The sequence below is a fragment of the Rattus norvegicus genome, chromosome 7 (assembly GCF_036323735.1).
Source record: "Rattus norvegicus strain BN/NHsdMcwi chromosome 7, GRCr8, whole genome shotgun sequence".
NCBI classification, from domain to species: Eukaryota; Metazoa; Chordata; class Mammalia; order Rodentia; family Muridae; genus Rattus; species Rattus norvegicus.
In genome coordinates, this window is record NC_086025.1 from 80,700,351 (window position 1) to 80,714,674 (window position 14,324).

The 14,324-nt window shown below is 34.3% G+C and overlaps 1 protein-coding gene across 7 annotated transcripts in view; it reads right to left on the reverse strand.

The window, feature by feature from the left end:
* Positions 1 to 14,324, reverse strand: part of Csmd3 (CUB and Sushi multiple domains 3) — a 1,319,129-nt gene that overhangs the window by 63,010 nt on the left and 1,241,795 nt on the right. For 6 of the 7 annotated variants that reach the window (XM_063264433.1, XM_063264432.1, XM_063264430.1 and 3 more), the window contains 5 exons: positions 13,298 to 13,483; positions 12,069 to 12,263; positions 10,501 to 10,674; positions 5,959 to 6,132; positions 1,505 to 1,678 (listed from right to left, as the gene is read on the reverse strand). In XM_063264433.1, the coding sequence (XP_063120503.1) occupies positions 1,505 to 1,678; positions 5,959 to 6,132; positions 10,501 to 10,674; positions 12,069 to 12,263; positions 13,298 to 13,483 (903 nt within the window). The remainder of the gene's footprint in view (positions 1 to 1,504; positions 1,679 to 5,958; positions 6,133 to 10,500; positions 10,675 to 12,068; positions 12,264 to 13,297; positions 13,484 to 14,324) is intronic. The other variant, XR_010053386.1, reaches the window with a different exon arrangement.

Genomic DNA, 14,324 nt, shown 5'->3' on the forward strand with positions numbered 1-14,324 from the left:
CTTGTCTATTACCTGATTTTTATGGGATTGGTTCAAGCTTCTATTCATTGAGTTTGCTGTTGGCTTCTGAGTTGCTATATATTGCTTTTACTAAATTCAAGTATGGGTCTTACATTCCTGCAGCCTTATTTATAATAACCAAAAGCTGGAAAGAACCAGATGTCCTTCAACAGACGAATGGATACAGAAAGTGTGGTACATTTCCACACAATGGAGTACTACTCAGCTTTTAAAAACAATGACTTCATAAAATTCTTAGGCAAATGGATGGAACTAGAAAATACCATCCTGAGTGAAGTAACCCAATCATAAAATAACACACAGGATATGTACTCATTGATAAGTGGATATTATCTCAAAAGTCAGAATATCCAAGATACAATTTATAGACCATATGAAACTCAAGTAGAAGAAAGACAAAAGTGTGGATGTTTCAGTCCTTCTTAGAAGGGGGAACATAATACTCACAGGAGGAAATAAGGAGACAGTGTGGACAGAGACTGAAGGAAAAGCGACCCAGAGGCAGCTCCACCTGGAGATCTAACCCAATGCAGACACCACACACAGACACTATTGCCAACCCCAAGAATTACGTGCTGACAGGATCCTGATATAGCTGTCTCCTGATATGCTCTGCCATAGCCTAACTAATATAGATGTGGGTGCTCACAGTCAACCTTTGGACTGGGTATGGGGACCCCAGTGGAGGAGTTGGTGGAAGGACTGAAGGAGCTGTTGCTGTTGCCATCCCATAGGTAGAACAACAATATCAACAGAACCAGACATCCATGAACTCCGAGGGACTAAACCACCAACCAAAGAGTATACATGAATAGAAAAGCAATTGAAATTTATTGATACATATATCAATATAAATATCAATATATCTATATCTATATCTCTATATTTCTATATCTCTATATATCTATATATCTATATCTATATTTATATCTATATAGTGTTCTCCAAAATAGCTATGTCCTAATAACAGAAAGAAAGCCTTACAGAAAGCTAATGTGATAGGGGTGATGTTTCACAGGTCTCCCCTGTAGACAAAGAAATACTGGCAACTAATAACTGCTGAGGGAGTCATTGATGAGCTCTGTACTTTGTCAAACAATTCAGAATGACAGAGTAATAAGACACATATACGCAAACATCATGAACAGATTCTGCAAGGTGTGTATACATATTTATGCACAAGAAAAATGATCCCAAAACTGAGATTGAAGAATGGAACTGGTTTGATGTATGGAAGGGTATGAAAGTTTCTGGCAAAAGGGAAATGAAGAGCAGAAATTATGGAATTACAATTTGAAATGAATGAAAACAGAATTGAAAAAAATAACATTTGGCAACATGGAATGAGATTCCACCACAATTAAACCTTTCATTTTATTAATTATTAATTCCCTACTCTTCTGCCTGAGCTCTTCAGATTTATCATCTATGCCTTTATTGACATATTGCCACAACCCCAGTTGGACTGTAGTGAGCTGGTTACCTTTGCACACAGGTGGAGGATGGCTCCACTGCCTGTTGGCCTGGCACTGTGCCTTTGTTGGCCCTTGCATAAGATACCCAATGTTGCAAGAGAATGTTACCACATCATTAAAGTTGAACCCATTTCCACTTGTTCTTCCATAAATTGGACTGCCCGGGTGACCACAGCTAACAGCTAAATCATTGGCAAAAGGAGAAAAAAGTAAATAATATTAATTATCAGAGGATAATTATCTTTAGTCAATTCCAAGTAGAAAAACAACTTGATATGTGGATGTACACAAAGTACTTTTCACTAACAAAGATGTAAAATAGCAGTAATATAAAATATTAGAAACAAAAACTATTTAAGATTGTGAATGTTTTTCCAGACACTGTTACTGATACTGTATTGTGTGTGCAGACAGGGGCATAGCTGTCTCTGAGAAACTCTACCAGCTGCTGCCTGAGACAGATGTAGATACCCACAGCCAAGAACTGGACTGAGGTCACAGATTCCTATGGAAGAGTGAAAGGACGGATTGAAAGAGGTGAAGGGGATTGTAAACCCATAGGAAGACCAACAATATCAACTAACCTGGACCACTGGGAACTCCCAGAGACTAAGCCATCAACCAAAGAGCACACATGGTCTGGTCTACAACCCCCAGCACACTGTAGTAGAGGACTGTCTTGTCTGGCCTCAGTGGGAAAGGATGCGGCTAATCCAGTAGAGACTTGATGCCCCAGGGAAGGGGGATGCCCGAAAGAGGGGAACAGTGATCAGGGAACAGGGATCTAGGAGTGGGGATTGGGAGTGGGACAAAATTTGGGAATATAAATAAATAAAATAATTAACTAAAATCTAATAAAAATAAATAAATAAAAAGGTTTTGTGTTTTTAAGACACTACTTTCCTAGTCTGAGTATATGTGTATGCGTGCTTGTGCATGTGTGTGTAATATGCACATGTGTATTTGCACATATGTGTGCAGGTATATGCATAGAGGTCAGACAAGAGTGTTGGGCATCATTCTCTGTCAATCTTCACCAGGTTTCCTGTGTTTTGACCAGGCAGATAGTCTGTTAGTCCAAGGAATCCTTCTGTCTCCACATAAACCTCTGGTTAGAAACTCAAGTAAAACCATTCCTTACTAGTTTCATGAGTATAGGAAATAGAGCTGAGCTCTTCACAGTTGTGCAATGACTACTAAAACCAAGAAGCATCTACTAATCACTAAATTATGCCAGTTTCACTAAAGTGCTATATGTTTAATGTTTCACATTCTGACTTTGTTCTATATAGGTTTTTGATGTTGCCCTTCTGTTCATACATTCTGAAATAATACTGAAAAAGAAAAACAACAAAAAAAATATAGGTAATGACAGGAGTTTCCATCTCTAGATGCCTGCAGCAAATATCAAATGACAAAGTTTAACATGAACAGCTAATTTTAAGGGCTGAGGTATTCACATTTACAGTTCAATATCATTTGGAAATAGCTCTTTTGATGTTATTTGGGAAATAGATCACTAAAATGTGAAAAGTACTGTAGTCTTAGTAAGACTAGTTAATGTTTATAACAAGAACAACACATGATGCTGTCCTAGAAATTCCAATCACGTTTTGAAATAATCAACGCTAACACTCTCCATTCCAATCAGTCTTACTAGATATTTTTTAATATATAATTTAACACATTTACTTAGAAATTACAGGCTCGTTAGAATTATTTAGATCTTTTTTATTTTATGGTCCTTGAATTTATTTTATGAGGTTCTGGCACTGCATTTCCAGGAGCTGTTTTACTATGTCAGTTCACTCCGTTAATCAGAGCATTCCCAGCAATGATGTTTCATAGTTAGGCTCAGAAAAGACTACAGCTCCTTTTAGTGAATGACCTAGGGACAATTATTTTTCAGCTGCATTGTTAATGTCAACCTACTCACTTGGAAATTTAACTGCATCTTATTCTTGTTTAAAATTATCAATAAAGAAACCAGTTTTATTCTAAGAGCCCATTCTCATTTACTGTTTAAATTATTTAAGCAGAAAAACAGTGGTATGACTTGCTCATGTTGATTCTGTATTGCCATTTACTAAACAGTATTTTTAAAATATTAATGTAAGTAATTGGAGATGGACATTTTAGGAGAAATTTTAAGGTGTATATATAATTAAGGTAAAAATAAAATAAATCGCCTATTACATTATATTCATCTGAGGAATAATGATAAGAGGATAGAATAGAGTTATCCTCATGAAGCTATAATTTTACTTTTATGTAGCAATGATAATAAATATGTAATATTTCAAAGGTAGAAGTGCAAAGAGGAAAATATGGTTGATGTAGCCAAGTTCATCTCCAACAACCATCTCTCAAGGGAGATGAAATGAGCAGAGGTCTGAATCTTGAACGATTCAGAAGTCAGGAGGCAGGAAATTATCAAAAGACACATGGTTTTAAGGAGTTGAATTAAAAAAAATTCAAGGGGTTGGGGATTTAGCTCAGTGGTAGAGCGCTTACCTAGGAAGCGCAAGGCCCTGGGTTCGGTCCCCAGCTCCGAAAAAAAGAACCCCCCCAAAAAAAAATTCAAGCAGGGGTTGGGGATTTAGCTCAGTGGTAGAGCGCTTGGCCCTGGGTTCGGCCCTCAGCTCCAAAAAAAAAAAAAAAAAAAGAAAGAAAAAAATTCAAGCAAATATCCACTTTCTAATGTGCTTTTCAGCATTCTGGCCTAACCCTTCACCATGACTGTCTAAGAGATAATGATTGAGAAAAGTTCTGTCCAAGGGAACAGTGTGTGCCCCAAGTGTAAACACTTGCCTTTCATGCAAAATACTCCCTCTACACACAAGCATGCACACACAAAAGCACTCATGCGCGTGCACACACACACACACACACATTTATTTATGTGCAGTATAAGTCATTTCTGGTATAGGTGCACAGTGTTAGTCTGAAAGAGTCAAGCATAAATTTAGAGCTCATGAAACAATTACCAGGTGGGAAACTTTTATCCCCATTCACCGTGTTTCAGCCCGCAAAGCCTCTCCAACCTGACCAGCGACCAGTCACCTGGCACTCTCACTACTTGATTTTGCGTCTCTGAGTCTCTTTCCACTTGTTCCACACAGAGTGCCTTACCTTCTTTTCTCTATCTTAAAGTTTGTGTGCTTTCTCATCATTAAAACAATAATAAATGAGTAAGAGCAGTATGATTAAATTCATACTTCCTGGTGGAAAGAGATTCCAAAGTATACCTATAATTATTTTAAGGATTTTAGTAAAAAAAAAAGTATCAAACTCCATTTAATTATTTTTTTTTATTTTCTGTGGTACAGTGTTCTGAGTGTATGTGTGTGTGTGTGTGTGTGTGTGCGCGTGTGTGTGTGCGTGTGTGTGTGTGTGTGTGTCGCATGCAAACCTTATCTACAAAAGCAAGAGACCCGGAGAGCCTCAGATATCCTATATCTGGGAGTTCCAGATGGTTGGGAGGCCACCAGGTGTGCGGGAAATTAAACATTGGTCCTCTCAAAAAGAAACCAGTGTTCATAATCACTGAAGCATCTTTCTAGCATCACACTTTAATTTATAAATTCATGCATAAATTCATCAAAAGATTTATTAAAATGACAAGTGTTTTCATTGAAATGTAATTGTAAATATCTAATAGTATATGTAGCCAAACAACTTTGTATTTGTGTTAAAGAAAATGGAAATAGGGCTAGTATACATTTCCTAATGTTGATTAAACTATTTTAATCAGTATTGAGCATATTATTCATACTTCATATACATAATATCAATGTATTTAAGAATTTAATGGCTTCTGAAGCTAAAGAAAACCATAGTGATAAACACTTTTAACTGTTTATGAAATAGAGCTCTGAAGGAGCACATTACTTGACTTAACTGCCATAATTAGCAGTGTGTCTGACACCAGAACAATGGCTCTCTATATTTTGTTTGATTATTTTTTCCTCCATTTCATAATTACACTTCATCAGGATATGCTTTGATGAGCTAGCTATAGCATCCTAATTACTAAAGAACATTTACCAGAAGGATTTACCCTAAAAAAGCTTCGTAGTCTCACATCACAATAGTGTTGACATTGTTACACAGCGCTGTCAACGACTTGAAATTCTTATATAGAAAACATGTTGAGAATATGCCATCTATGCACAAATGCTCACTTACAAATGTTTACATTAAATACTAAGGTTCTCAAGTTAAATTATGTCTTTATAAAAATATAAGTAATAAAATGTTAATATTTCCCTATTCATAATTATATATGATCCTTAATGATTATTCAATAGCAGTATATGTGAATGGATTATGAAATTTAATTTATATTGTCATTTGTATACAGTTGATGAACACAAGTATTTATCTTGCTCAGTAAAAATCATGATTGATTGACTATCTTCAAGAACAGGAGAACCTAATTTCAATTGCCATGCTTACTTACGCACACAGGATGGGAGCTGACCAGACCAATTGTGATCCTGCTGACATATCCTCACAGAAGAACCAATCAGACGAAAGCCAGGGTTACACTGATACACAACTGTGTCTCTATATCCATAATTTTCTCCAATGACTTGACCATTTACAATGAGATCTGGAATTCCACAGTGACCCGCTGAAATTTGTCAAAAAGGAGTTTTAATAATGTGAGTATGTTATTTGTGATTTATATTCATAATTAGCTTTATTAAACATTTAAATATTCATACAATATTAAAGGACATAAAAGTAAATAAGACATACTCTGAAAAACATCAAGAATTTAAAAATTGAAAAAAAATTGCCTAGTGGATTGATCTAAAAATCACAGTATTTTGATATATAAAAATTAATATCTAACAAGTACAACTTTATAAATAAAGAATAAAACAGTGCTTAGGAAGAAAATTCATTAACACAACTCTCCCCAATGTGTCTCTGTCGTGTTGGTGTTTAAATATACGTCCTGCACAGCCTAACCACTCTACACTGAGTATAATCCCTGTATGGTTTATATGCTCTAACTAGAAAACAAAGTGTTATATAATCATCATGTTTTACTATTTTATTTGACTTGAAAAATAGGAAAATAAACAACCAAATAATGAAGATAGATCTGCGCTCCAGGCCCAGCAACTACCATTTGCTAGTGAGACTATAGAGAATTTTAGAATTATAGTGTATTTTAGAGAAGAACAGACTACTAAAATTTTCTTAAACCAGTATGATACCTAACTGCTTTCTAAATACTTACAACACCCACAAATAAGCATAGCTCTTGTCTCTCATCAAATAAACTTCTTTTTGAAGTAAATCAAGATCATTATTGTAAGCAAAAAGAGGTCAAAATCCAGATAACAGCTGATATGAGGTGCTGAATCCTATTTGGCACATAAACTTCACAACCTTGCCCTCCAGGCTCAGGGGACATTGCAGATGATGGGACAGAAGAGTGTAGGAGCCAAAGAACCTAGAAAATTGCTATGATATTGTGTCTTGATGTATGAAGACACAATGTACACTCATGAAATTTCAGAACATGGCAATCTAAACAAGCCCTGGAAGGTGATACGACCATATGACATGCAATTATGGATTGGAAAAATCTCATAGGGATCCAATCTTTGATGAAAAGGTACAAGTAATTAACGACCAAGGAAAGAAATATTAGTTGTGTCCAGAGATAGGGATAAGTCCCATATTTAGATATCTAATAATAAGTGATTACCCATAAATCCATGTACATATGAAAAACATTAAAGGCAGACAGACCTCAGTTGGGGAGGATGCACCTAACCTCACAGACACTTTGTGTACCACAGCAGGGGAATACTCAGGGGTACCCCTACCTGGAGGGTGGGATGGGGAAGAGAATGTGTGAGCAGAGATTTGCAGAGAGGCAGTGATCAAGATGTAAAGTGAGTAAGTTATTAAGTAAATTAATTAATTAAAATGCAATCAAACAGGCATATTAATATCTATGTATATGTCTGTCCCTGTATAGCCACAATAAATAAAATAAGCCATAGATCTGAGGAAGAATGGGTAAATGAAAGGTGTGGCATAGGAATGATTACAGGTTGAAGCAAATGTTCTCATTAAAAATAAAATTAAGAAACAAAAGATTTCCCTACTAGGGAAAAACAAACTAAATCTTACCTCATAATAAATGCACCAACACATTATAAGCACATGCATAATATATCGAGCTAGAAAACTTCTAGGAAACAACCTGGTAGAGAGTATTTTTTGATTAATGGTGCAGGAAGAAGGAAGAGATTCCCTTAGCTATAACCAGATGATAACCAAAAAAGATAATAGGCAAAAAAGTATGCATTTAATGAAGTTCAAAACTTATGCTTATCAAAATTTCTTATTAAGGAATAAAGAAACAAATCATAGACGGGGAGAAATTCTTATAAAGTACAATGATCAAAATCATAACCAGAATTAAGAATTATAATTCATATTAAAATGTGTTTAAATAAAATAATCTACCATACCACAAAGGAAAATCAGAAAATAAAGAAAAAGTCAATAAAAATTTGCTAGACATCAACAATCACAAAAATAATAAGAACTGAGGAGGATTACAGTACTTAATTTCATTTCTGGGCATTATAGTCCTGACTATATATTCTGCAAAAAATGTTTTATTGAAATTCAATTTAACATAAATAGTTCCAGTCTAGAGAAAGATCAGATGACTGTTGCAAAATACCCTATTTTTTAAGGGAATTCATTGCAGGAATTGATACAACTAATTTACATACCTAAAACATTAAAGTGGAATTAGATTAAAGAAGCCTTTTCAAATTCAGGATTTTACTTATGTAAATTTTTAGAATATGAAGAACTCGAATAAAGTGTAATAAGTCTGTTTTGTCTCAGTTTGATAGGGAAGAAGGCAAGTGATTGTAGCATAACATTAAGAAAATTTCAGAACCATTAGCAAAATTCTGTTTTCATAATCATTCACACTGGTAAAATTCATACAATGCATGTAACATGTGTGTGTGTGTGTGTGTGTGTGTGTGTGTGTGTGTGTGTGTGTGTGTTGTCCATGAAGGCAGTTTCATTGTAGAGGCTACATAGTAGAGGCTATATTGTTCTCATTTAATATGAACCCAGAATGATGCTGGTAAGAGTATGGTTCCAAACAATGTAATCCTATGTCTCTCTCTCTCTCTCTCTCTCTCTCTCTCTCTCTCTCTCTCTCTCTCTCTCTCTCTCTCTCTCTCTGTGTGTGTGTGTGTGTGTGTGTGTGTGTAATTTCAACAGAATAAAAACAGAAGGAGATATTGAAGGTGGAAATGGTGCCACTATTTAATCTCAGCAGCTGGAGGCAGAGGCGGGTGGATATAGAATCTATCTTAAAAGAAAAATGGAGGAAATGAAAACAAAAGCAAGAACCATACACAAATACAAATATCTAGCTAATAATACAGATGCTAAGGTTTAAGTTACATGTTTTATTCAAATATTCATTGAAGAAATATATTGACAGGTTATTTGAAATGGTTACAAGACAATTTAATCATAATCAGAATTGCCAAGATCAAAAACTTAAGTGACAGCACATGCTGGTGAGGATGTGTAGAAAGGGAAACACTCCTCCATTGCTGGTGGGATTGCAAACTTGTAAAACCACTATTGAAATTAATCTGGTGGTTTCTCAGGAAATTGTAAAGAGTTCTACCTGAAGAGCCAACTATACCACTCCTGGAGATATACCCAAAAGATGCTTCACCATACCACAAGGACACTTGTTATTTTCATAGCAGCCTTATTTGTAATAGCAAGAAATTGGAAACTGTACAGATGTCCCTCACCCAATGAATGGATACAAAAAAATATGGTTCATTTACATGATGGATTACTACTGAACTATTTAAAAACAAGGTCATCAAGAATTTGCACATAAATGAATTGAACAAAAATGAAATCATCCTGAGTGAGGTAACCCAGGCCCAAAAGTACATGCATAGAAATTCAGGAACAAAGGAGCAGAAACTGAAGGAAAGACCATCCAGTGACCAGCCTAAACTGGGATACATCTCATGTGCAGACACCAAATCCTGACAGTATTACTGATTCCATGTTGTGCTTAAGACAGAATCCTAGCATGGCTGTCCTCTGAGCGTCTCAACCAGCATACGACTGAATCAAATGCAAATAATTACAGCCAACCATTGGACTGAGGTCAGGGACCCCTGTGGAAGAGTTAGAGGAAGGACTGAAGGAGCTAAAGGGGATTGTAACTCCGTAAGAACAACAGTATCTAATAACCCAGTTCCCTCAGAGCTCCCAGAGATTAAGCCCCCAACCAAAGAGCATACCCAAGATGATCTGTACGCCTGGCACATATGTAGCTGAGAATTGACTTGTCTGGCCTCAGTGGGAGAGGAGGTGCTTAATCCTGAGGAATCGTGATGTTCCAGGAAGAAGGATGCTGGTGAGAATGGATGAGCAGGGGAACACCTTCTGAGAATCAAGGGGGAAGGGGAAACGTAGTGAAGAACTCAGGAAGCAGGGACCAGGAAGGGAGGCAACATTTAGAATGTAAAAATATAAAATAATTTAATAAAAAAAAGCATTGGCATGTAAATGAATTTGTGATAAGTAAATCTGACAAAGGGTTAGTCCTCTAATGAATCTGAGACATGTAAGAATCTGCTGTTGATTGTTCTTCCAATTAAGAAACATGGAAAAAATCACTGAGATGCAGGAAATAAAAATCACTGTATCCCATTAAATAATCAGAAGAATATTCTGTTGGCCCAACTATGTAAAGGGGTTCTGTGTCAGAGAGGTAAGTTGAAAGTGAATGAATCCTTATGTTCAATTTCTAAGGCAAGACTGTAGGATCATTGTTTGGAACTCTTCTCTTACCAGCGTCACTTTGTAAATAAATAAAGTTGCCACCTCATATCAGGGAATAAGATCACTTTCCTCTTCTGTGTGATGGTTGGGAAGGAAAAATAAAGCAAGTTAAGACCCATACCTAGACATCTGGTTTCTGATCCACTCCACAGACCAGAGGAAAGGCATTCCCGAACAGCAGAACCCACAAGCATGAATCCCAAGTCACACGTGAATATGGCTGTGGAGCCATAGGAAGTTTGAGTTCCAATCTTATTTCCATTTGGAGGTGTTGGCAATTCTCCACAGGAGATGACTTAAAAACAAAAAGTAAACACGTATGAGATATGGGTAAATACCCCTGTTAAAAATAACACGCTGCTTACATTTTGAGTTATCTTTGATTTTATTTTCTTAAATATGAAAATGGCATTTGTAAAATAAGTTTGAATGTGAGATAAAAGAGGATATGATAAAGTTTAGTATTTATTCTTTATGATTGGAAGAAGTACAGCTTATTAGTCCAAATCTTCTTTTAACTTTAGAGATTGAACAGTGTGTATGAATTAGAAGGTATTATAATATTTAGAACTCTAACTTTATTATCATTATTTTTTAACCTTATTATCATGTGCAATGGGTCAACCAAAATCTATGTTAGCACAGATATTTATAAAGTAATCTGTAAATCACAGAAAAACTTATAAGAACATGTTACCCACAGATATTTTTATACATGTCAGGTATAATATAGCTAGCTTTCTGCAGTACTGCATTTATTAATAATCATAATCTCGTTGGACCATCTATGTACTTATAAAAATATGAGTGCTTCTGCTATATTTTATGCCATAAATGTATTTTTTATTCAGGATAAAAGGATGAATTTTAATCTATGTGTCTTCTGGAACAAAATAACAAATAGGTAAAGGAAGTTGGGAAGAATTTCAATTGACTATCCTTTATTTAGTTAGGTTGTTTTTACAAGACCCTGGTAAGTTTTTAAAAATACATACAGATACGCTAATAGTTTTCAATTTGATTATACAGTATTTTAGTTTCATATGAATCTAGATATAGTTGGTATTTGTAATGTATCATGACATTAAAACATCTCAATAACTTTACAAAAGTTTCTTATTTAAGAAATTGAGGATCAGAAAGAATAAGCTTCATACAGCACTGTTATTGAAAACATTGGGTTTAGATTATAAGAGTTAAAGATCATTTTTGTATTTATAGACACTGTGGCTTGTTTGTAATAATACATTCTTCTGTTTCATTTTTAACCAATAAATTTAATATATAAAACACTAAAAATACTGTTCAATGAGTATTATGTAAACTATCCTTAGAAATATAATTTAGTCACTAAAATAAGATTATTTATCCATATCTTATAAGTTAATTTTTATAGTATTTTCTAAGCATAATTAGTAAGCTTTAAACTGTAATGAGAATAATTTTATTAATGCCATTGTGTCACTTGTAATGATAGTTCACACCTAAAGTCCGGAAACTAGGAAGCCCATTTGGGGCATGGATTTTGAGGATATGCTGGTTAACATGTAAATGTTCCATTTCAGAGGAACATGTTCGAGATTAGAGAGAAAAATTCTCATCTTTCACGGGTGTGTTTTGAAGAAGACATAAAATAAGACATGAAATCACCAAGAAGAGCTTTTAAAACGATGTGAGCATCCTACTTACTTTGGCAATATGGTCTTTCAGTTCTCCAACTCCAAGTACCATTAGGAAGGCATTCAATAGAAGCAGGACCAAGTCCATGATAACCAGGATCACAGCTGAAAACCACCTTAGTTTTGTATTCATAATGTGATCCATTCACAATTCTCCATCTTCCATGTTCCAAGGTAAAAGAATTAATACTCGGACATGTAACAACTATATAAATCCAAAAAATATAGATGTAAGGCAAGTACCACCCCAGTACCTGAGAAGAACTAAAATATATTAGATCTTTTATGCTGCCATTGCTTTAGTTAAGTCTCTATCATGCTCCACAAAGTAATAGTTGTTCATATTCGTACTTTAATAATAATTAATTGTTTCCTCAGAAACTATTGAAAGTTCTTCAAATTAATCAGCTATTTCACAATTTTGACACTATATATATATATACATATATATATATATGTATATATATGTATATAAATTGATCTCTCCATTTGGAATCTCAGTCAGTTCTTTCACTCTCTGTCTTTCCTTATTATTAAAATGTTTATTGAAGAACTTAGTTTCAGAACGTATACTCGATCAGCATTGTCTTTGTGAACAAGACCTAGAGTACTTATGTTTGTGAAAAGTTGTTTAAGATGCATAAAAACAACATTAGGCATCTTTAAAGAATACACATAACTGAACAATCCTCACTTTAAATGAAATAATGAGATTCAAAAGTTAGTAATAAATGACAAGAAATTGAAATAGAGGAAGTAAACATATTACTGAAATCGTCATTTTTCCATCAAAATAATTTTACAAAGGCAGTGAAAAATTCTTAAGTAAGTAAGAATAAATATACTAAGTCAAATTTATCAATAATTTCAGCCTCACTGTTTGCTCTCATAAACTTAGGGCTTGGTTTACTGCAAACGAACATTATTAACACATATTTTTAAAGGTTTAGTTTACAGTGAATTTATTAAAAAATGCTACTTTACAAAGTAAATAAAACTTAGCTATCTGAAATACAAATATCACTTTTGGTACCTTTACGGTCTTTGGAATTTCTAAAATTGAGAAAATGCCTATTTTCTATCCTTCAATATTTGATAACACAACAAAGATCAATTAATTTTTATTTCTATCCTAGGACTTTTCAGGAATTATTTTTTAAAAGTCAACAGTACATAAAATTTTAAGTCATAGAACATAATGATTGTAAACTACTAACTAATTTACATGATTGTGCATACCAACACAGCGAGGGGTCTTATTATGATTACTCCATGTTCCATCGGACTGGCAGGTGGCTGTGGTGAGTTCCTTGGATGACAGTCTGTATCCATCATTGCAGAAGTAGGTAACTCGAGTTCCAACCAAGTAGTCTGTGGTAAGTATTCCTCCATTAGTAGGGGCTTTAGGAATCCCACAGGAAATTGCTAGAATGCACAATTATGGAAACAGAAAATGAAAAACGTCTTCAGAATATTTATAACTCCAAAACATGAAGAATTGTTTGGGATACTATTAAGTTTCCCAAAAAATTTACAGTAGATCATAAAAAGAACTTTTAAGAACTGTACATTTGGAATAATTTATTTTAATTAATAAACTAATCATTTAATTGGTGACCCTGTATGGCTTTGTTGCATTTTTCTTAGACTTTTGTCATCGTGTATTTGGTCTTAGCCTTTCTTTAATTCTCATTTTATTTTTATCTTAATATTTATTAATTTATTTAATTGATATATTTTATCTTATTTCTGCTTACTTTTCAAGTCATTTGTGTGTATATTCTGGCTTCCTGTTCAGTGTTTTTATGGGATTCCTGTGTCTTTGAAAGAGTGGGTTTCTGTTTCATGTGCTTTTCTCTTGGATAGTTTTGTTGTTTGTTTTGTCCTATCCTGTTGTTTTTATATCACTTGCATTTCCTAATATTACTTATGTTAGGTTTATTTTTTATTTTATTTAATCCTTTAGAAGGCCTGTTTATTTTCTACTGAGAGACAGAAAGGGAGGGAATAGGAATTGGAGAAATATAGGGAGAAACTTGGAGGAGGAGAAGGAAGGGAAACAATAATCAGGATATACTATCTGTGAAAACTTCTATTTTTAATAAAAGGGGAAAAGAAGATGACATGTGTTTATTATACCCATAAGACATATTAACATATCTATATATAGTGTTATTCCACTACCATTCAGATTTAGTATGTATTATCTCCTATATCTACTTTAGTGCATTACCGTAACTATCAAAATAGATTTTGGATCCTGAAA